The 25206-nt window shown below is 40.2% G+C and overlaps 1 protein-coding gene across 1 annotated transcript in view; it reads right to left on the reverse strand.

The window, feature by feature from the left end:
* Positions 1 to 381: 381 nt before the first annotated feature.
* The window catches only part of nrxn3a (neurexin 3a), a 166636-nt gene continuing 141811 nt past the window's right edge, over positions 382 to 25206 (reverse strand). The window contains exons 20-23 of the mRNA XM_054613239.1: positions 22607 to 22696; positions 17196 to 17503; positions 12198 to 12288; positions 382 to 1328 (exon numbers count right to left, since the gene is read on the reverse strand). Coding sequence (XP_054469214.1) covers positions 382 to 1328; positions 12198 to 12288; positions 17196 to 17503; positions 22607 to 22696 — 1436 coding nt within the window. The remainder of the gene's footprint in view (positions 1329 to 12197; positions 12289 to 17195; positions 17504 to 22606; positions 22697 to 25206) is intronic.

Genomic DNA, 25206 nt, shown 5'->3' on the forward strand with positions numbered 1-25206 from the left:
TAACATGCTGAAAATGTATAAGATTATGAGCCTTTTGTAATTAACAATCTTACAAAACATTTTTAATGCCAAAGATAACATAGCTCTAAAAGTCACTTCGGAGAATGATGTAGTTGTGAAATATTTCTATACTGATAACGTCTCAGACCAGATAGAAGAGTAAGGTCTCTAAAGTTGCTATTTAGCCTTGTCCTTATGCTTACAATAGTAAGTGTGCTTTATATTACAGTACATATCATCAGTTCAACTACTCAGCACAGTATAAGATTATTCAAGTTCCATGTTATACCATCATGTGTCATAGCTTCTTGCAAGGAAACTGATAAGTACATGTTCTGTTAGTGCTTTCTTTCTTCACTCATGCTCACAAAAGTCTCACAGTCACACATAGTACTCCTTATCCTTATTTTTCTGTTTCTTGTTGCTGCCTTTCAAGCTCTGCTGTTTGTCCTTCATAACAGCGCCATTGCTCTGCACAGCTGAGTTGGTTATGTAGTTCCTGCTCTCGTCCACCTGGTAGGAGCCTTCATCCCTGTTCCTGTACTTATACATGGCATACAGAAGGATGAGGATGCACAGGGCTGCGGCCGCCACAATTCCGATGACCATCCCGGTGGTGCTGCTAGATTCACGGACCACTTCCGAGGGCCCTGGAACTCGCCTGACGCCGGGCTCTGTGGGGAGTGCTGTGGGTATATTACGGAACATTTGGGAGGTTATTAATGAGCCCCTCAGCTTGGTGCTGTCTACCTCAAAGGATGTGGGCAATGGAAGCAACACTAGGTCGGGCTGGGGTTTTAGCTCGCGGTTATTCATTTTGCCAGCCGGCTGTTTGGCCGGAGGATTGTTGAGGGGTGCGGTGGAGGCAGAGGTGGCGGTGGTGCGGCTCTGGTCGGCGGTTAGTAGTGTGGCGGTAGTGGCAGTCCTAACACGTTTGGAGATTGGGATTGAAGGATTGTTAGGTCTAAAAGTCTTGGGTGCGTGAGCTTTGTAGCCACCTTCAAAGCCTGACGTGGATGAGGTCTTATCTGTTACCAAGTAGAAGGTCGTGTAAAAATCTTCATCATCAGTAGGGGGCAGGTTAGACTTGAACGCTTCCCCAGAGCCATACCCCGATATCACCAAGCCATCATCATCACAATCATCGCTGCCTCGGATCGACAAGCAAGGTACCCCCGCCTCAGTGGCCTTGGACAGGGACTCTTTGGTGGTCTCAACAATGGTGAGGAGTGAGTGGTGTGTTGAGGGAGTGGGAATGAAGGGTGTACGAGGAGCTACAGAGGGGTGCGCTAATGGATCCTGAAGTACTGGGATGACTAACTCAGCTCCTGGGGTTAGAGACAGACAGGCAGTCATGTTAGAGGCCAGAATAGGGATTTTATGAAATATACTAAAATAAACACATCTGAACAAAACAACAAAACAGGCAACAACTAAAAAAAAAACTTGTCATACAGATTTAAGACTGCTAGATCAAGAAAAGAGAAAGGAAACTTGCCATATATTATATATTTCAAAAGGCTTAAGATGATGAGCCAGAAAAATTTGCTTTAAGTATAATTTAATTTTAATCAATCTCCTTTAACAACTTTGCAGGGAAAGTACAATCTTCAACTTTAAACAGATAAACTGTATTTGCTTGATACAAAAATATTTCTGAAAAAGTATTTAGTAGAGTAGTTAAAGTCAAAATATACTATCGTTATTTCATCCTGTTAGTCCCCCATTTATTGATTAAGAAGGAAACTTTCTATTGTTAAAAAGACTTTCACATCACCGCATATGCAGTTAAATTAACCCAGATTAAATAAAAGGTATTATCCAAACTGTATATTGCTATAATAATGGAAATGACAATGGCTGTCCAATCATCTTAAACCTATTGCTTTATTTACAGAAAAGTTTAGTTATAGTTCTACAAAAAATCCTCAGATGCAGAGCTGTTCTGGAAGTTAAAGTAATCTCAATCTTAAAGTCAACTTTCAGTGAGAAAATACCACCAGCAGTTTGTTTTTTTGTAGCCACCTTGAACAGTGAAGACAGAACTGTTTGTCTGGCAATTTCAACAACAAGTAATTCTATAAAGTGAGCCGTCGTTAATGCCATGTGAAAACCATTTGTGTCTCTGGAAGGTATTCAAGAGACTGGAATGTTAACAGACTAGATAACTACGTGGATTGTAGAAAGGTTTTTTTTACAAATCAGGGAGACTGATCATGTAAGTGTCATTATGCTGTCATTCAAATGTGTAAGGCATTACAAACTTTATTTCTTGTCTATTGCTTTTCACTGGCTTCTTGATGGCTTATTTGCTTTTTATTCAACAAGTTACAATGATTTCGCCTCAAGAGCAGCTCTGTGACCAAGAAAAAGCTGTCTAACTATAACGCTTTAAGTATATAGGATATCAATGGCAGAGCAAAGTCAACTGAATGCTCACCCTTTGTGAAATACTAGCCTGAGTTAAAGATATCATGACATGTACCTTCATACAGCTTCAAACATATATGCTCTCACTTTATACTACAAAATAAACTAAATAATCCAAAAATCTTCTTAAGCACTGGTAAGTGTAAAATATAGAGTCAGACCAATAGTTTCCAACTGTAATATATAATTAACTCAAATCTGTATGAATTTTAAACATTAGAAAGCGACTGTTTGTTGTAAAGTGACTTCTATTTGTACTGTTAGTTCACCAGATCTTAACAGATCTAACCAGATAATTATACACTAGTGGGGTTTTTTCACTTCATAAGCTATGGATTGTTGTTCTATTTGATAATCTTGATAAATAAGAGCAAGAAACCTCTCATGTTTCTTTTTCAACTGAGAAAGGACTTATTACTGAAGGTGCAGTAAGTAAAACTGCTATACACAATACAACAATATCTGTTGTTGTTTCTGAACAACTAACACCAGGCAAACCTCAACCTATAGGTGTAAAATAACATTAAATGTACAGTCCTTTCTTGAATAGTTGGTATCCAATAATTGGTAGTGTTCCATTTGTCTTTTTTTCCCCTATCTTTATTACTTTCACTGATAAATAGCACATTTATGAAAAAAGTAGCTCTTCCGGTGAGATTGGCACTCCTGATTTCGAAGGAGAAGTGCAACAAAGTTAGACCTATTCATCACGGAAATATGATCTCAAGCAGGTATTATTGGAGTGAACACTCAAAGTACCATTGACATGAAGAATATCCACTGCCATCAAGCATGAGCATTCTGAATCTTTGATGCACATTGCATATACTTAAAGCAAACTCACAAACACGGACATATGCATTCACAAGCACAAAACTCTGTAGATCAAGGCTATTTTATTCTATATTTCAAACTTTTAAAGATTAATTCAGTTATCAATGTTCACAACTTGATTGGAGATGCAGTTTGCAATCTTTGAGATATTTTCTTTTGACAGATGCTGAAGTAGGTAGGTTGAAGTAAATGTCCTATTTTGGGTTACTTAATGATGAATAGTAACCCTACACCATAGGATTTGATCCTATTGAATCAAATAGTACTGTGTAATAACATAGGATTTTTTTGTTCTTTATTGTTTTTCATTTGGAATAAAGGACAAGATACTTAGAAGAAATAACTAACTATACAACATGTGGCTGAATAGTTGAGAAATTAGTTAAATGCACATAAATCGAATAGCTTTTGAAGCCTGTTGAGGAGGAGTAATCCATATTAGGAACATCTCGATTTACACACCAGATTACAATTGTTAGCACCTACCTATTTTCAAAAGATTAGTGGTTCCTTGAACTTTAAATAATTCACTGATGTGTAATTGCTAAAATTGCTATATGTAGAAAACTACCAAGTTCAATAGTCATTTTGAGACGCTTCACTATTCATATTTTACAGACTGCATCTTGAAAAAAAAGAAAAAGAAAGTGTAAACATACAAACTGTATATTGTCAACTTACATCAACAAATTGCCCACATGATTTAGGCATGAAGAAAAGAATTTATAAAGGAAAAATTGTGTAAGAATGTTGGATAGCCACTTGGTACCGTTAAAGATCATTTTTATCCATTGTAGATTGTGTTCTATCTTAAACACGACGGTACAGGGAGGCAACAACACATACATCCACAACACATAACATAAAAAATAAACACCATAATTCTGTTTTTTATGTTTTGTTTTTTCCTGGTAAATAGTTGTTTTGTTTTGTTTTTACAAAAAATGTGTATCTACATTTTTTTCATTGAAATATACTTCAATAGTATCTAAAATCTATTCATGTTACAGTTTTTTGCTTTAATTGTAATTTGATCTTTAATGTAGAATGGATGGATGACATTATACTTAAATATCTCTAAAGACAAGGGAGAAGGTGAAGAAGGGGTGGGACCTATGAACATACTACATAGGATATGAGGGTGATGAGGGTGACAGTGTAAGTCAGTTGCCATGTCCATGTAAAGGCAGTACGAAGCGGTCGGGCGGCATTAGAGCTTTTGGCTGTAAGGAAGGGATGGGGATATACAAACAATGAGCAATATACATGCCCATCTACAGAAAAGAACAGAAGAACTCTAACACTGACAAGTCTGACAAACCCTAAACTGCAACTTCTTAGCCATGCAATTCATTTGTTTTTTTGTCTTACAGTCAAAATATTATTCAACAAAGATTAATTTGTTTTGTCAAAATAGATTTTGAGAAAACGTGACAAATGGAAGATATGTAAGAAAAGGATTGGGAACTGCTCCACCTACTAATTTGTGGGCTTTTGTACATGTTTAAAATGCCTGAAGTTTAGTTTTTTCGAGAAACTTTTACTCTTTTAATTTAATATTTGCCAGGAAAGCATACTGTAGGAAATAAAACACACAAGTTAGTCACTGAAGTAGTTCCAAATAAAAAATGATATCAACAAATATTTCACACTGTTATTTAAATTTTATCTGATTGACAATAAAACAAACCAAACATACATAATAAGCCAAAACCATAGTCAGAACAAAAATGCCAGTGATCAATTGGATAAATACAAAAAATATGACCAGTTAAAACTATCAAATGAAAAATGTTAAGATGAAAGAACAAAGCCAAAATTTTAAACACACTACAACCAGATGCACACAATATAAAACAGACACTGTTGAGAGAGGCACTCGACTGAAGGACGGGCTCCTCTCTCATGTGTTTCTTGATGACAAATCTATGTGTAATGTTAGTCTTTAGACATGAACCGGCCGTGCAGTCTGGGTGTACATCAGAGAGAGACGGTACTGGCTGAGAATGGTTATTATTATTCTTTGGTTTTGTTTTAGTTGTACTGCAGGATGTTGATGCATGCTTAAAGTAAGTTGCATTTAGGGAAAGAAGAAAAGAAAAACACAGCAAACTGGGAGCAAGTAAGACTGACCACTGTTAGAAAAATAGGAGACGGACACTGTGTCCCAATCCCTTACTGTTAATGAATAGTGAATAAAGGTTTGTACTGGCAAGAAACAACATGTGATACTCATGAAACGACATGTGTGCAGACAGACGTCAGTCAAAGTGAAACTTGGTAAAACTACAGCCAATTCTTCTCTGTTTCTGTTGTGCGTTGCATTGCCATGTGCATCACTACACTCAACATCAAGTGAATTCTGTATGCAAACTGAAATGTTTGAGTGTACATAAGTTTGTCACTTTTCCAGCTTGAACACCCCCCACCCAAAAAAACAAAACAAAAACACCAGGTTACTAGAGTGTAGTATGCAATTGGGACACAGCTCAGGGTTAAATAATAGCATTGGGGAAGAGGGACAAAATAAAATCACAGAACACATATTAGCAATACTTTGTTATGTCCTGTATATGAAACACAAATTTTCTAGGATTCAAAAAGGATGATGAGTCAAAAGAAAAAAAGCGTGAAGCTGATACCCATAACACAGTACATGTTGTCACCCAAGTGGAAGCTGCAGTTTGTGTGAAAACTTGTAGTCTGTCTTAACTTGCCAAAGCAAAGCTTGTGCCAACTAATGAAATTAGATTCTGGTTGAATTAGGCCTTTGAATTTGTCGCATTAACATACTAACATGTTATACGTGACACCTCAACTGTTTGCAATGTCGACCATGACAGGCATTAACCGACAAGTTGACCAACTCATTCTCAATAGCAGTTTACAGTGGGTCCATGGGTGCTTTCACACTGGCATTAAAGGCTAGGGTAGGTTGTGTCCAGGGCTGAAAGTACTTTGAAGTTCTTGCCGCTACTACTACCCCAACCTTCACCCCTTTATATTGCTCTCTTCCCACCCACAGCTGTCAAATTGTTATTAATTGCAGATGTAATAGATACAATTGAACACCGAAAACAGATAAAATGTGTGGACACAAACACACCGGCACTGGAAGAATCTAGAAGCAGTTTATAAGAAAACTTGAATGACACTCGCCGCTCAGAGAGCGCAGGGGAAGCACAGAGGATGGTGCATTCAGGTGCTCCCCGGATGGACCTTTTTCCAGAGTTGTCGATTTTGGTGTGTTCATGAGCTTGAATCCGTAATGTGGAAACAACATGGACGCTTCAAATAACGTGTTGTATTTAACTGCTTAAACAACTGGTAGCTGTTTTTGAGTTGTTCTGACTTGAAGGGGCGTTCGTGTGAATTTTCCCAGTCGGGAACTCATTTTTACGTTTTTTTCAAAACTTCAAAATGCAACACAAATGCCCTATCTCACAATATTAATGAATGTGAAACATACTGTAATGCTTGTATGACTATAACTATCTGTATGTTGACCTCACGGTAGCTGATGTGTTCTGTTGCTGAAATGCAATCGTGATGGGTTGTTGTTCGTGGGTTCTGGCAGACAGCTGCTGGACCGTACCAGCTACATAACATCTGGTCTCTGTGGCTGTCGCAGGACTGTAATAAGCCTGTCCAATGGTTTCATTTGGTCTCTAATGAACCGCTTCACTCGCCTGAGTCCTCCACCAGCTGTAAGCTTACTGCTGTGAGTGATAACAGCAGCCATGTATATTGTTACCTTCATAATGATCATTTTGGGGGAGTGGCATTGAAGGAAGACTGGAGTGGATGGACTGTCAGTGTTGGTTAGTTGACAACTTTCTCGCTACATTTAGCAAACTAGTGCTGCTAGCTACTTACGTAGGAGAAGAGCTGCCTCAACTGGGTTGGGTCGGATCATTCTAAACATCTAGCGTACTCTTGCTGGTTTCTCCTGAGTTACAGACACAAGCTTTGTGTTCAAATCATAAGGACAACATAGTTGTTATTTTTTGTTGTTATTTGATTAACATGTGTTTGGACGGTGGGCTAAATTATGGACACATTGCTTTGACAATTGACATATGCCAAAACTGGGGCCGAGGAAAACGTACAAATGTACCGTCAGAACAATAGTTATCCAGTGTGAAAGCATCAGCAGTCTGCCTCAAGCTAAATCTCAAACAAACAAACCTAGAGTAAGAAGACTACCACTGTTTGGATGTTTTACAGTGACTCCACCACTCCGCTTGACCAAACATTTTATAGATACCAGCTTTACCACATAGTGTATGTTGACAAATGATCAAAACTTTGGCTAATGCAACCCACATGTTTTTTTTTACATGTTGGTAAAAATAGAGTCAGTGAGGAATTCCATAAGATGGCATATGTCTGACTACTCTATTCTCAAGGGAAATTAATGGAGACCAAACAGTCTGTTCACCAGCTGTTTTTAAAACACTGGTCACTGAACCAACGCATGTGTGCTGCATAAACGTCTTTGGGTAAAACTGCTTTAAGGGTAACTTTTTACACTTTGGATTCAATGTGATTTATATGATCTCTTAACTTTTGCCTTGGACATCACCTGGGTGCTTCATCTCTTTTTTTAATATATAGTTAAGGTAGTGCCGTCTCAATAACTACAATTATTTGTTTTTAATAATTTATAATACATCTATTGCATTCTGTCCATCCTGGGAGAAGGATCCCTTCTCTGTCGTTCTCCCATAGGTTTCTTCCTTTTTTCTCCCTGTTAAAGGAGTTTTTTTAGGGGAGTTTTTCCTGTGCCGATGTGAGGGAAGGACAGAGGATGTCGCATGTGCACAGATTGTAAAGCCCTCTGAGGCAAATTTGTAATTTGTGATTCTGGGCTATACAAAATAAACTGAATTGAATTGAATTGAATTATTAATCAGCATGGAGCTATGATGCTGACATATGAAAGAAATAAGAGATTACACGTCTGACTGACAAGCTGAAGTGTGAAAGTGTGAAGACACATTACCTATTACGGATGGGGATTGTGGTGAATATTAAGTTATATTGACTGATTAGGTGGGCTTTCTATACCTTTTTTTTAATTCTTTTTTACCGATATCTGCTCTAAAATTATTAATATTCTTCCGATAAAGATGTGCATCACCTAACATTCTCTCTCAGAGAGAAACCTGACGCCTCTGTCTCTCTTCATCTCTCTGTCTTAAGAGCAGCACTCACAGGGTGGGATGCGTGATTCATGGAACCTAGATTTAATTTTTGGAATCCAGGGTAGAGCAAAAATATAAGCTTATGCAGTGGTCAAGGCAGCAGCTGTCCCAGCCCGTCTTCGTGTTAAGAAGATATGGATTGCCTAGTTTAAAAAATTTAAAAAAGAAGATATTCAAATTTGGCCGGTGTCTATCTGCCTCGATGCTAAAATAAGCTCACATTTTTACAGATAATAATAATAATAATGTTCAGTTTTGATAAAGTTGAATACTATCAGCAGTTCAGCCTATTGACCATTTCTCCTGAATTGTCTTGCTTGAGACCTTGTTATTGATGTCATTCACATACACTGCCACAGGAAATAATCTGGAACAACCGTAAAATAAACTGTAGCTATGTGGATGTGATTCAGGCATCATCTTTAGGTTTATGATGAACAGTCCATGCTGCAGACAACTGTATGTCTCTATTTCTCTCTCTCTCTCAATGAAAAGATGAATGAAAATGAAAAGAGAGCCTGTGTTTTATATACTGTGTAATGGTGCTATGGAACACCTGTTTGGAGGAAATGTCTTTGACATGCTTGGCCATGCAATTTGGCATCAGGTTTTACCTTGATTATTATGGATCTCATTCATATCAGGCCACAACATCATCTCATCTAGTTCACATTCATTTTCAGGCGTATTCTTAATACTGGAAAACGAATGCTGAGTTCATTATAGTGCTCAAACCCTTCAGCTGCCACAGAGTGTATACCTGTTCATGGTTCACAAATTCTATGGCTTTGGCTCTGGTGAGTGAGACCCCTATAGCCTATACAATTGTGTTTATTGTCACCATTCTTGTCACTATTCAAATAATTAATACATTAATTAATAAAAACAAGTACTGTGTTTCACACCTGAGCAGATGAAGCCTGCATTGCACACTTTTGGGGAGGCTTCCTACTGTTTTTGGCTAATCAGTCATAGATCTTTAAGAATTGTGGAAGTGCTTTTCAGAATGAGCTGTTTTAGTTAGGGCATTATCTAAACCAGCTAAAAGTTCTGACTTGTGAGGAACACATTTTGATCAAGAAACAGGTGGGTCTAAGTGCTTGGCTATACAATAGTCCCACCTTTCATTTGCCACTGTATTTTAAAACAATATTGTATTATTAGATATGGTTGTAAGATGTATGAGTGAAACTTGCAGCTTTAAGACTTTCACCTGAAAATTAATAGGAGCAAATGTATTATTTATTATTGGCCATGGGGTGTTTTTGTACCATTCTTATATTGTATGAGGCAGAATCTATGGTCTCCAAGAAAAAATATCATACCTGTTCACTTGTTCATCAAATATCTAAAAGTGTACACTATTAGGTAATCAACAACCTTTCCTAATTGCCATCTTATGAAATTAATTGAAGAAAAGGACAACACATTTACAACAGAGAACAGAATCACTGGATAACTTCTCAAGATAAACCAGACACACAACAGCCACACTGACAAAATGAAGACGGGGTAACATAGGCCACATTCATTGGTTTCCAACTTAAACACCAAGGCAGAAAAGCAACCATGTTAGTCTAAATATGGGGGCATGGAGTCAAGTATCACTCAAAAAGCATGCAAATAAATGATCAAAGGTCACCCTGCAGATAAAAATACCCTGCAGTGGGAAATACTAGAACTTGTGGCAAAAAACAACAACTTTTTAAGCCATCCGCAATAAGAAAGGTCCAAATGCAGTCTAGCAATAGGAAGGAGTTGGCAGGGGAAGGACACTGGAAGATTTAAGAGGGTACAACAGTATCCAAAAAACAACTGCTATCGGTTACACAAGTAACTATTTCTGTTAAAGATGAAAAAGTTGATGTTTTTTTTTACCTTTCTATTTGCTTTGAAAACTGAAATAGGGATGTTTTCATTAAAAGCCACATAGAACCCTAGGATATATATGCGTAAACAATTATCACCCACCAAAACATCATGCCACACATGATGAGGCCAAAATACAACTGTGTGTTTTTGGATGATTGGCGAATAGACGAGAATAATGTCTCAATAACACAAATTAGAATAGACATAAATAAACAGGAAATAGCATTTACTCCCAAAATAATACAACAAAGGACGTTTTAAATAATAGCATGCAGTCAACGTCAAAGTGATGTTGGGGTTAGAATGGTGTGAATTTCTGTGTAAACACATGATTGGATGACTGGGACCCTGTCTTTGTATTTCTTCACAAATTCCCATGAATCTCAGGCTACATATCAGAGCTTTAAACACATTTACACCACACACTTTCACATACTCTTTGAAACAAATTGGGAATGACCTTCAAAGGGGAGAACCAACTGGTGGTAAGCATAAAAGCACTGAAATCCTTACCAATCATGCCTCTGAATTCTACCATTGGGTATTTGACACAACTCACCCAATCTCATTTCCCCAAGCTCAATATTTGCAGAATAGCTCATCTTGATTTTAGATTCGGATATTATTGAGAGAAAAGTCTTTAAAACAAGTTTTTATTTTTATCTGTAAGTAACAGATGAGTTGAGTATGTGGAAGTACTGTAGCAGGAAGGTTTTTACATGACTGGGATAGCTTGTCTGTATCCCCAACATCAACAAAATACTGAAGCTGACATGCCATTTTAACAGAACAGCAGCACTTTAAAGGCATTCTGTTTGCTGTCTGGGTGGATATAATGAATTGAATTACTTATGAGGGCATTCAAATAATCGTTGAAAGCTTATGTTCTGTTGTTTTAAATGGTCTATAAATATAAAGAAAAATCATGTTATGAACATGCTAAAACTAAAATCCCTCAGAAAGGTGTGTGACAGTCTGATTATTCAGTATGGAAGTGTCAACATAACTGTTTGCTGTATCCTATGAAATCGATTTCACTAAAATCGGAAACTCCCAAATTCTTTCAAATTGATTCTCTGAGCTATCACAAGGCTGAGACACTTCAGAATTTCTAGTATTTAGATACAAAAAAGACAGAATAACGAGTACACCTAAAATCAAAAGTATGACCCAAAAAAGGAAAAACTGACAGAATACACAGAAATTCAATGATATCTGTTCTCTATTACATGTACCAAAGTAAGCCAATATGGAAAAACACAAATGAAAATAAAACATCACTGTAGTTTATACAACACTTTGCATTTTAGCTGAAAACAAATTGAAAATGAAGGACTGTTTACATGTATTGTTTCAAAATGAAATCAGTAGAGCAGTGGATGGCAGGAGCAGTGGACTCAAACATGATGGGATACATTTTGCAGCATCAGTGCAGAGAACATGGTTCACCCTCATACAAATTGTGCACCTTTGTGATGTCTCTAACCCCTTATTATTCCTCTTAGCAGACAGAATTTGTATGCATATTAATGACCATGTTAACCACTTCAGAAGACCCCATGTGCAAGTGTAGCTCATGCTATGAATGGCTTTCTGGGTTACTGAATGAAACTAAACAAACTTTGTTCAAACATCTGTTCAACTTTGTTTTTCAATTTGAATCTGAACTTTGCATTTATAACTCAGCTTTCCTTGTACTGGGTAATGTGTAGTGCAGCTCTGTGTGCTGTTACTACATTGGCTGGCTTATGAAGTTACACTTTGTTAAACCATGGGGTGTGATGCTTGAGGATACTGTGATCCTCTGGTGCAGATGAGTGAAAGCACATAAAAAGCAAGCAAATGCAAACTAACCTAGCCCACCTGCATGGCTAGTTTCACACTCCTCCAGATCTTCGTCATCACTCGAACACTCTGCAGATGACACAATGTCATCTGCCGCAGGCTTCATGGGCAGAACGTGGTCATCAGAGGTCACAGCCCCAGGAGAGATACCCAAAACACAAATTTCCCCCAGCAAATAAAAAAGAAGATACAAAAACACAAGGAAAGTATACAAAAGGGGTTAGAAGGTGAAAAAGTTAATTTGACCTTGTAAACACAACAATAGGTTGACAAAGAGATCCTAACTCATTTGTATCTCGCAGTCTCCCTCTTGTTCTGTTTGCTCAGTTATCAAAGTATTGATCACATGACAATAGATGGTCATATATTTATGAACGTGGTAATGTTTACGGATAGTCTTGGTTTCTGATGTGAATGTCAGGGACTCCTGGTCTATGACCTTTGAACTCCTCCCAGTGGATGTTGTCAGTTGTCAGCTGATGTCTGTTTCCGGTGTTCAATCAATCCATTTTTTTCCTGCCAACTTTATTTGTTTCCTACATGACAGTCCTGATAGCTTTCTGATTAGTTCTCTGTGTAGGAGAATCTTAAACACGTTGGTTGTATAAATATGAATGGTGATGACAAAGCTAAAAAAGTCACACCCACAAAGCATGGTAAACCAGACAAGGTCTGTGTTTTCAAATGTGTCTGGACAACATTGCAGACCGCTATCTGAGGACACTCCGTCCCAGTTAACAATGGCGGTCGGAGCAGGGGGCTCCGTCACGCCACGAGGGGAGAGAGGGCGCAGTGACTACTGAGTTCACGGCCGCTTGGGAAGCTTCAGAGTCCAGGCGAGTGGCGCTGACAAGGCCAGAGTTGCGAGCCACTTTCTCTTTCCGAGCCGAACTACAGCCCGTTGCTGAGCAACATTGCGGAAGAAATACGCACAGAGAGAGCCAGCCAGCCCACCAGTTGAGAAGTAAAAACAGTTCATGTGGCGGGACAAAATAGACTGAAACTGGCCGGTTGCAAAAGATTTCACTTACACAATAATGGGAAATTGTCAGGAAACAACATACACAGAGGTCAAAATGCAGGAAATGTTGTGCTAGTCGCAGAAATCTTACAATGGAATCAAGAGGTCTTGCATTGGCAAATGCCCCCTAAAACTCAATGTTAACTGGGACATGATCTCTCTGGATGGAAGCAGACAGTACCAGTTTTCTAACCTGCTCTCATGCTCACATTTTTCACATTATGAACTTAAAAAATACATTAACAGATTCTGAATAGTCTTTTCTCTCTAATGATAATAATATTTTGGCACTCAAACTTATTGACTGGTAAGCAGGGCTTTTACAGGGAGTTTTGTACAAAATTCAATGTCTAACTGTCGTAAGATGTTCCTCCACCGTTTTTTCAAATGACCATGAGAATCAGTGTGTATGTGTGTCTGTGTGTTTGTGTATGGCTTATGAATCTCAAATACAGAGATGAGAGGAGCAACAGTTCCTACATTTTCTAAAGTATGTGAACATTGTACATCAGCTTCTTTAGAGAAGCCTCTTGCCGCTCATAGTAAAAAAGGGTTTTCAATGTGACTTTGAGTTTTTTTGAGGTATAATTGATCAAATAAATTATGATCCCATTCTATTTATTGTGTCTTTCCAGTAATCCAGCATGCACAATACCAGGGCCCTTGCCCACCTACATTGAGCGGGAACATAACCAAAGTTATTATTTGCACCTGTGTTTACCCTGCAATGGCTGATTCTGTCTCGTTCATCCTCTCCCAGCCCCAAACCCCTACAAAGTATGGACCCCATAGAGTAACTGTATCTTAACAGGAAGCTAGAGATGAGGGTTTTTTTTCAATATAAAAGACCCCAACTCAAACTGTATGTTAACAGATAACTAAGGATGGACCTAGTTTTTCCAAAATAAAAGCCCCAGAAGGTAACTGTATCTTAACAGGCCATTCCAAACTAAGCTGTCTTTTTTTATTTTTTATAAAATCCCTCAATTATTACTCTATGCTATTAGGAATTAAAATAAAAAGCCTTGGAAGTTAGCTGTATCCAAACAGGATACTCTTAACAAGGCTGTTTTTTTTCCAGAACAAAAGCATAGAGTATCCATTTCCCATAGAGTAACTATCTTAATAGAGAGTTAAGAATGTGGGCAACAGGCAAACTGTCTAAAGTTTGTGCAAAATGTTCTAGTTTCAAATTTATTATTATTAACTGTCTGACAACATTATGGAAAGGATCCAACAGAGAAATAGGCATTTGCTTCATTCCGTCTGTTTATTATTGTGTCTAACCATGTCTCACACAAGGGTAAGTCTTGTTCGGAAGTCTCGTGAGAGATCACTTATGCCTGAAAGACATCAAAGTGAGAGTTGGAGAGAGGTTTGTTGAGTACAGAAGACGGAACTTAAGGTTATCTAAAATATTTTCAATGTCATCGCTGAATATTAAGCTCATTTTGGCAAAAAGTTAACCCCTCCTGAGATATGTTACTTCGTGTTTAACTGAAATACTTTCAATTAATGATTTTCAACATCTTCATTCAGAATCCAAGATTCTTGCTGTTTCACTGATAAAGTAATAGGAGACATCATGGACACTTCAGTCTTCCTATAGGGAATCTCATACTGAGATATTGGTATATCTGAGTGGTCTACATTGTGGTCTGTATTGTCCAAGAAAGACTGCGGTTGAAAGCTTGAGAAAGAGACAGTTATTGGACCTTGAGTTAAGATTTCTTTGTCAACAAACCTGATAAGTAAAATGTTATGCATGACAAACACATTTGAACAATATACTTAAACCAAACATGCATTTTCTAAAGCCTCCACTTGGTCTGCCAGGGGAAAGCTTTTAATGTAAAACAGCAGCAGCTTATTTTGTTTTAGAATTAACAACTCCAGTACAATATTAGTAAATCGTAATTAGTGTGATATCTGAAAGTTCCCTATGCCAGACCTGTGTCTGTCAACCCTGAACCCATCACACTGTCACTTAATAGACAATAGAATCCAAATACTTTGAACAGATAGATAGTGAAATAACTAAGTTGAAAGATTGTGCAAATATCATTCCTACGCCACTATAGGTCACAGGCCCAATCCCAAATTTCTATTTTTACTGAATTCAGCACAGTTAGAAGGGAGACCCCATAAACAGGAAATAAAGGATGGGTTATACTTTTTTTTTCTTACAACATCAGTTAAGTGTCCATATCTATGTTGAAACAGGTTTTCGGCCTTTATTACACACCCTGTACACACTGGAAAAAGATACCCTTTTAATATACTTCCAGTGGAAACAAGGGGGGACAAAATCTAGAGTCCAATACTATATGATGCTAGTTAATCAAATCAAGGGAATATCTTTCAAAGTTACAGTCTGTCCCAAAATCCCTCTTTGAGTTTCCCGGGGCAGTATTTCCATTCTGAGCTGCTGCAGTAGGTCACAAACTGGGAATTTGGAACTAACAAGACCAAAACTACTATACTATTAATACTGTTATACTACTATTTCAACTGTAAATTTCACAAAAGAGAGTGTGTGTGTGTGTGTGTGTGTGTGTGTGTGTGTGTGTGTGTGTGTGTGTGAGAGTGAGAGAGAGAGAGAGAGAGAGAGAGAGAGAGAGAGAGAGAGAGAGAGAGAGAGAGAGAGAGAGAGATCTTTAACCCTTCCTGTAGTCCACAGAGAAGGTAAGAGATTCCCAGGATGTGATACCGAGTCTTAATTCTTAGGGAAAGGCAACAAGTCAGCATGGGAGGCATTGAACGGCTTCCAAGATGTCACAAGCCTTTACCTGCATGGCACTGCATCCTTTTACAGCAATAAAAGTTGATTCTCCACATTTCCCAACCCAGGATGGACTATTGCAGCAAAGCAAGCAAGTTGCATATCAGGCTGGAGTGTGGTGCCCTGGTAAGCAGAGCCAATGGCACACACTTACCCCAGAGGGTTGGTGCTAAGCTTTTGATGGGGGCTGTCATGGAATCCTGTGTGGAATATGTAACCTGTGGCCTCCAAGGCATGCAATTCATTTTTCAAATGTAGCTGCAAGAGTCAAACTGGATGTGGCACTAGGTGCTCATACAGACAGAATGCTAAAAGTGCACTGAACTCTGCAGTTGTCCCTGTTAGAAGTGATAACATCAATGTCAGTATCAGTATTGTTTTATTATTTTTTTTAATTTGTATGTACATTGTATCCTGTTAATAAAGTAAGCAAAAAGTGATGCATTTCAAAATGGTATAGTTGTATCCCTAAACCCTGGAAATGTATGTTCAGAAAGTGGCTTATATATATATATATATGCAGTACCAGTCAAAGGTTTGGACACACCTTCTCATTCAACTACTTTGAAGAATCTAAAATATAAAACATATTCTGGTTTGTTGAGCATTTGTTTTGTTTGTTTACCACATAATTCCATATGTGGTCCTTCATAGTTTGGATGTCTTCAATATTAATCTACAATGTAGAAAAAAATAAAAATAAAGAAAAACCATTGAATGAGAAGGTGTGTCCAAACTTTTGACTGGTACTATATATATATATATATAGTAATAGATATGGGTTTCTACATTAAAAAAAATCCAACATAATGTGTTTGCAGGAAGTGGTTCCTATCAAAATTGGAAAATGATGGCTATAAGCAGCATTTAGGAAAGATTTGGTGATTTTGTACAAAATGTCCACATCCATCTCAAATCAGGTACTAAGCTGTCTGAATACAATTAATTTGCCTTGGTATGTTGGTGCATAACAACAACAACAAAAAAAAAAAATTGTGCAAAAGACAATAATCAGAAATATATATAAAAAAGTACATTAAAAAAGTTAAATTAATCTGTGAAACATATCGGTTTTAAAATATAAAGAGCTGTACATTGAAGAGGAGGATGGAATATGCGAAACACTGACCAGGGCATTGCATATTTGATTTGCAGCTCTAATAAGGACCTCATATGTATAGTTATTATAGAAGTCTATCCATACCTGTACAGTTGAGGAGGATCTGTGTTTTCGTGTGGTAGTGGTAGACATCATGGTAGTAGTCTCAATGAAGGTAGTGGACATCTCTGGAGTCATGGCTGTGCTCCTGCCTGAGCCTGCTACACTGGGCACATCACCTACCAACCTCACACTTCCATTAATCTTGATGTTGGGGTTGCCCCCAGCAGCCATGTTCAACACTTTGAGGCCATTGTAATAAAGGCCAGACAGTTGACCCTGAAAGGGCCGGCCGTAATCACTACCACCAATTGCGACTGTTGCTTGAGTGTTGAAAATTGTTAGCTGCCGTCCTAGAAGAGACATCCAGATATAAGATATTTTCAAACAGAGAAAAGCACCTTCTTGTATTTTAGATGCACAAAAAGACTGAGAGCATTATTTTTGTGGCTGAGGAATGACCAGCGCAAGCATTTCTTCACAGTATGGTATTTTCAAATTGAACTGAAAATATTATATTTCTGGTCTAATATCACTCTGCTGACAATTTGGTGATTTTATTAACAAGAAGAAACTCAATACTTGCAGAAAATAATGGAATGAAATTAAAATTGTTAATACATAATTTAAATGAAACACTCAAACCAGTAGATGCATTTAAATCTGCATCATGTCATGTGGTTAAAGCAGTCTACATAGATCTATAAACAAATATGGGGTTGTCTAAAGCTGCTCAAATCCCTGCAGCTGTCTGTAGGAAGCAGGACAGACATGCTGACTAATCAGAAGTATGAGAAAAACACCGGAGTGCAGTCCCATTACATAGTCCCACCGACAAGTCATTTAGAGCTGATCAAATAGATGCGACCATGTAAATGGTTTCTATTGTGATTGTGCTAAAAAAAACCTCATCTTCATCTGGTTTCATGATCCATCAAGACAACCACATGATTTCCTGAAAACATGTCTTCTCTTTTTGAGTCATTGGTGACATACTTCACTACTATTGGCTTAGATGTTTAAGAGCTATAAGATCAGTGGTGCGAATGGCTGAGAGCATAATTATCAATCACCATGCTCAGCCTTTTTGCACTTTGCACTGCTGGACAAACGTCGACAAAATAGCAAGTAAGCTTTAAAGGACCAGTATGTCAGATTTAGGTAGATTAATTATCATAATTAGAAAATACTATTTATAACTATGTTTTCATCAGTGTATAATCACATAAAGTTAAAAAAACGTTGTGTTTCCTCATCTTAGAATGAGCCCTTCATATCTACATAGGGAGTGGGTCCTTTTTCCATGGAGTCTGCCATGTTGCACTTGCCTTTCACATACGTTACCTGAAGGCCAACCTTGGAAAGGGTCCTTTTAGATTAAAACACAGACTATGCAGTGTTTTTTGCACATGCACAATAACAATAGGACCCTCAGAGTCTACAGCCATAACAGTGGCTTCAAAACTGTTCATTTCATAATACTATGAGATTCATTCTTAACTTGCCATTAGTATAATTCATAATTTTTTTATTATATATTAGCTTACTAGTTATTGGTTTAACAGTTATTTAGTTCCTTAGGTAGTTTAGTATTTATTATTTTTGCCCACATGAAGTTATACTGTATATGTAGATGCATGCATGTGTTTATGTTCATGTTTGTCACGTGTCACGTGTGACCTCGGATGACCCCAGCAGGGTATGAGTTCCGGTGTCATCCCTAAGATCAGTCCTACAGAATCTTCTCGCGAGTTCACGAAATTCCGAGTGACCAAGAACTCTGGCGGTCATCCAGGATTCATAGAACCGTAGTTACATCTGTAACTTTCATTCTATTTCATCTTTACTGACCGCCAGAGGCAGTGCTTAACACTGGATGACTTACAGTATATCAACAGAGTCACGAGGAATCCAAGTACATACCTCATATAGCTGAGGCAGAGGAACTTGGCAGAAGAACCACACCCAGTGGGTGGGGTGTTGCAACGTTCACTCTGTAGTATCTGGTGAATGTGCTTGGCGATGACCATGAGGCCGCGGCACATATATCCTCCACGGGCACACCTTTCAGGGTCGCCCATGATGTGGAGACACTCCTCGTAGAATGGCACTTCACTCCGGATGGCAGAGCACGGCTGTTCGCCCTGTATGCATGGGCAATGGTCTCCACTATCCAGTGAGACAGGCGCTTGGAGAGAGCACGGCCCTTCTTAGGGCCGCCATAGCAGACAAGGACCTGATCCGACTGCCGTATGCAGGCAGTGGCTTCGGAATAAGCTCTGAGGGCCCGCACCGGGCACAGCAGCCTTGACCTCTCCTCTCATAGCTGGATAGGCTGATTGACATATGAGCGTGTCAGCACCTTTGGGAGAAACGCTGTATTAGGCCAAAAAGTGACACCCGAACCATCTGAGTTCCACCTCAGACATGGTTCACTCACCGACTAGGCATGTAGGTCGCCCACATGCTTTGCCGAAGTGATGGCAAGTAGAAAGGCCGTCTAGGCCGACAGCCACCTCAGCTCTGCCTCTGCCAGGGGTTCAAAGGGAGGCAAGCAAAGAGTGTCCAGTACAAGGGGTAGGTCCCAAGCAGGAGCATTTGGGGCGCTCGGAAGACGCAACCGCAGGGCCTCTTTTAGGAAGAGGGACACCAGCCTGTGGCTCCCTACTGTGTTATTGTCGACCCTAGCATGCCACCATGAAATAGCAGCCATGTACACCTTCAGGGTAGAGGGAGACCGGCCCCTATCTAAGAGGGACTGCAGGAACTCAAGAATGGCAGGCACGGGGCACTGTACTGGGTCCTTGTTCTGAACCGCACACCAGTCAGAAAACAACCTCCACCTGTTCTCGTACTGGAGATGGGTAGATGGGGCTCTGGCATTAAGAATAGTCCTTCTGACTGATTCTATGCAGCCATTCAGCAGGGGGTTGGGCCCTCCAATGGCCAGACCCACAGTTGAAGGCGGCTGGGATCGGGATGCCAGATCCGACCCCCTGGCTGAGACAGGAGGTCTCTCCTGTCGGGGAGGCGCCAGGGTGTCCTGCAACAGAGTCTGTGCAGCAGGGAGAACCAAGTCCTGGCCATAAGGGGGCCACCAGCAGAAGTCTGTGGCCATGTTGAAGTACTCTGAGAAGCGTTGGGGCATCTTGGCCCAGAGGACTGGTCTTCTCCTTCAGGGAGAACCAGAGTGGGCAGTGGGTCGACATCTCTGAGGCGAAGAGATCTACCTCTGCCCTGCCGAAGAGACCCCAGATGCTGCTTACCACCTTTGGATGAAGCTGCCACTCCCCCGGTGGAGGCTTGTGACGGGAGAGGAAATCTGTGACCTGGTTCCGTGAGGCAGAAAGAGGATGTAGGGCACGCCTGCCCCCTCGGAAGAGGGGAAGGCTGTGGAGGATGTCGTCCACACGCTGGAGCGATGGACGGGCCCTCATGGTGACTGCATCCAGGGCCACACCAATGAAGGTTATGCACTGAGAGGGGCTCAGAGAGCTCTTCTCCATGTTCACCCTGAGAGAGAAGGCGAGCCGTGTCCTGTGCCGCCTGAAGTTGGGATGGCGCACAAATTAGCCAATCGTCCAGGTACGGCAGTATCTTCATGCCCTGTGATTGCAGGGGAGAAAGGGCAGCCGCAACGCACCTTGTGAAGACTCGTGGGGAGAGGGAGAGTCCAAATGGAAGCACCCTGAACTGAAAGTGACAGCCTTGAAAGGCAAAATGGAGAAACTGTCTGTGGTGAGGCACAATGGGAATATGGAAATAGGCATCCTTCAAGTCGACGGATGTGAACCAGTCTCCTCTGGAAACAGCATGAAGCATTTCTGCTGTGCTGAACATGTGGAACTTCTTGAGTCCCCTCAGATCCAGGAATGGGCGCAGCCCGCCCGCCGCCTCTCTTTTTTACGAGAAAGTAGGTTGAATAGAACCCCCCGGGCTGTGACAGGGGGTCTACCATCTCAATCGCACATTTGGCCAGGAGCGCAGCTAGCCTCAGATATTCTTCAGAGGGAGGAACACTAAAGGTGGTGGGTGCGGGAACATGCCTGAAGAAGGCACTAGCAGGTGGGGGTTCCGGCTGCTGTATATCCAACTGCAGGCGTGCCAATGCCATGCGAATGACAGACCCCATGGAGCTGTCTTGTACACTATCTGAAGCTGAAGAATGGGAACCGGGCCCAGAAGCATGTGAGGGCTGCTCTTCGCTGTACTCAGAAAAGAGATTGGCTGACGCTGCCAGTGAGATGATGTCCTCCTCTGGAGCCGGCTCAGCCACAGGTGGATTTGATGCCTCAGCCTTCCCTGCACCCGAGTGGAAGGTCAGGAGAAGCGACTTCCTCTGGGCTAGCTCAGCGGCCAGCAGATCCACTCTAGAGAGTCGGGCCCTGCAGCCTCAGAGGGCCGACATTTAAACTGGGTAGGTTGGGCTGGATTTAACTGCCCTGACAGGGGAAGGTCAACGTCACCCATCAGGTGTTCCACCTCGGCCAGCCTAGCAGCCCTTACTGCACGAGGCATAATGCTGCAGTTCATGCACGGGTCATCTGAGAGGCCCTCCCTCAGATGCTCGAGGCCAAGACAAGAGGGGCAAAGGTCGTGGCCGTCTTCAGGCTGAAGAGGAGCCATACAGGTATTACAGCCAGGAGAGTTAAACATAGCCACGACTGTAGTTGATGCGGGCTGCTAAAGTCAGTCTGAGCAAGAGCACTCTGCTGACTGTGAAGAAAAATAGGCAGGGGACAGTTTATACAATGAGAGGGGAGCAAAAACACTCTTCTCAGCGGACGTGCTCTCATTAGCACGCCACTCAATTAGCATGAGCGAGAGCGCTCTGCCAACCGTGGAGACTAAACAAACAGTAAATCTAATGTTATGGAGAACAATGTAAATCGATCTCACCGATTGATGCTTCACAAGTGAAGTTGGTCGTATCACACTGGTGATGACCGAGGATAGGAACGTCCGTCGGTCCGGGGCTCAACGGTCCGAACGGCGAAAGCTCCGTTACCTCCTAAGAGGGACGGCCTGTCGCAGCCTTTGGAGGGCGAGATATCCGCAACTCCGACCAGTGGTCACAAGAAATCTTAATTGGATTTTTGCTTAAGCTGATGCTACCATGGTAGTTTGCCTGCGTAAGCGAGAAGATGAAAATCGACTGATCTCAGGGATGACACCGGAACTTATACCCGGCTGGGATCATCCGAGGTCACACGTGACTTTTTTGAAATAAAAAGGAAGATATTCAGTGTTAAGCACTGCCTCTGGCGGTCAGTAAGGATGAAATAGAACTCAAATCTAATGTTTCTAAAATTAAAAAAGCCTGAAATAGAGTAAATGAGCATTCATTAATTCTTCTCATTATAGTGAAGATGAGGTTTTTTTTTTTTGTTTGGTTTTTACATCATATCAGTGTAGTGAACACACACAAGCATAGAAACACTTTTGTTTGAAATTACCTTTCTCTTGCAGCCACTCTTCTACTGGTCTGGCGTATTTGAAAGGAATTTTCTTATTGGCCATTTGATAGCGTTCAATGTCACTGTTACCTTTAAAGTTTAAAAGACATTTATTATGACATTTATTGATTGTCACCATTGTGTTACCATGAGCAAATATCACTTTCCCTCTAACATTTACAATATGTTTAAATGATTTTAGCTGAAGATTACATTTTAGTTAAACTTGGTTTAGTTTCCCCATTACTAATTTATCCCTATTTGTTAACAAAAAAAGATACAAAATAATAGAATAATAACCATATTGTTATTAAATACATGAAGCAGACAAATGTAAATATTTCACCATTCCAAACATAACAGCAAATAGTTTTACATCATGTCATAGCTTTCAAGCCTCCTCATTCATTTCATTCAGACTATTGGTTGACACAGCAACAAAGAGGCTCTTGCAAAAAAAGTCGAACTTGACATCTAATTGACTTCCACATTCACTGCAATGCAACATGATACTTAATTTAGGATTTGGCAGTGTGTGTGTTCAAGCTCACGTTATAAATCATGCATCAACATGTTGTACTTCCTTTTTTAGTTATAATGTGGTCTTTAGTGTTTGCAAAGTGTGTATTTAATGGAAAAGGAAAAAACATCTGATATCTGGAGACAACCTTCCTTGCCAGCAACGTACGTTGAAAGGGTTTTGGTAGGTCAAGGACGACTCAGTCCCTGTCCTCAAACCACAGAATCAATTCAACCCTTAGCACTCAGCTCACTCACTCACTTGGCTGAGGCAACAGCCAAGATGAAGGCTGTTTTCTAATAGAGATACCACACACCAAGACTGGACAGAAGCTCAAAAAGAGGCCAAACAAAGAGCCCTGTGAACAACTTGAAGATCCCATGTGGGTAGCAGAGGTTGCTGAGACAGTCGACTCTGTGTTCTGTTTCAAAAATTGCAATGCCAGGGGATGACCTAGGGTTAAACCATCATATTGGCCATGTGCAGTAGAAATTGCTGCCAGGTAGGCTCTTATGGCAAATAATGCCCGTTCCAGGCAAAAATATGCTGAAGAAACAACAGGATCACAGATATGTGAAAAATTGAGGGCTCCTCCCTCTTAACCCTGCACCAATCTCTAAACACCTTCCATTTGCTGCCGCACTGCAGCCTGAGTATCTCAGGCAAGCCTTCACGAAACAAGGATGGTGAAGGCTGCAACACTCATTTGGGCACTTTGTGTGCACACTGAGCTTTTAAGTCTGATCCAAGGCAACTTCTCCTGCAGGCCCAAACACCTCATTAGGACTTTTACTGGCCTCAAAGATGGCTGCCCAACCAAGACATTTTCAACCAAAGCCATTGTCAGTTGTGCAAAATAATTACCCGAGACCTTGTCCTGAACACTTGCACCCTGGATCCCAGTAAAAAAGCACTGGTGTTCACCAGCTTAGAGACTATGGCTGCCGAGTGGTAAGGCTTCACTACAAGTCCATCAACGGTGCAGCACTTCATAATTAGGTGATGGGCAGCTCTAGTACCGATGCACAGTTGCAGCACTGGCTTTAAGCACACAATCCCGTATTTATAATTGGTGTTTCCATAACCTCGATCATTTCAATTTTATAGCATAGCCCGATATCACAATATCATCCATCAAAAAAAAGTATATGACATCCTCTGTACTTGGACCCTCGTATCCAAATATGAGAAACTTCATCTACTTATGAGTAACGCTTTCATGCAGTGCCAATCATTGATTTTATCCAAGAGTTTGCTGACTAACTCCTTGTTATTCACGGTTTACCTAACAAACCACTCTAGCCCTATAAGTTTACTCAAGATAATTGACTCAGTCGACTCACCAAAGTCATTTTGTTGTTTTTTATATTTAACTTTTAAGATTTAACCTACTCCTTTAAAATAGATTACAACTCATACATTCCAACTAACATTACCTGTGGTGTACTACAAGGTTTAATTTTAGGTCCAATTTTATTTTCCATATACATACTTTCACTTGGTCAAATCCTCCAACGTCACAATGTCTCTTTTCATTACTATACCGACAACCACCAGATATACCTTCCACTGAGACCTGATGACCCAAGAAGCATAACTTTTGTTTCAGACTGTCTAAGTGATATCATCTGTTGAATGGCACAAAATTGTCATCATCCCATCAACTTCTAAACCCTGTCAGTCCAATAGAAAGTGCCCTTGGTCCCTTATCTCTCAACATAAAGTCCAATGACAGTATTTGACTCGTTACGCGTCAAACTACATATCCCCAACTTTGTCCAGTCCTTCTTCATTCATATAAGAACCATCTCCAAAATCCTCTCATGCCCTGACCTGGAAAAAGTAATTTGGGCTTTTATTTTCTCATGAATTGGCTACCGTAACTCCATCCCCTGTGGCATCAACCAAAGGTCCCTCCTTTGCTTCAGACTAGTTCAGAATGCAGCAGCTCGGCTTCTCAATGGTTTTAACAGGTGACATCTCTCCATTAGCTTCCTGTTCATTTTAGAATTGATTTCAAGATTATACTGATCACTTTATAAGCATGTCTGGCTCAAGCCAATTGCTATATAGCACCGAT

Source organism: Anoplopoma fimbria, chromosome 15 (genome assembly GCF_027596085.1).
Source record: "Anoplopoma fimbria isolate UVic2021 breed Golden Eagle Sablefish chromosome 15, Afim_UVic_2022, whole genome shotgun sequence".
Lineage (NCBI taxonomy): Eukaryota > Metazoa > Chordata > Actinopteri > Perciformes > Anoplopomatidae > Anoplopoma > Anoplopoma fimbria.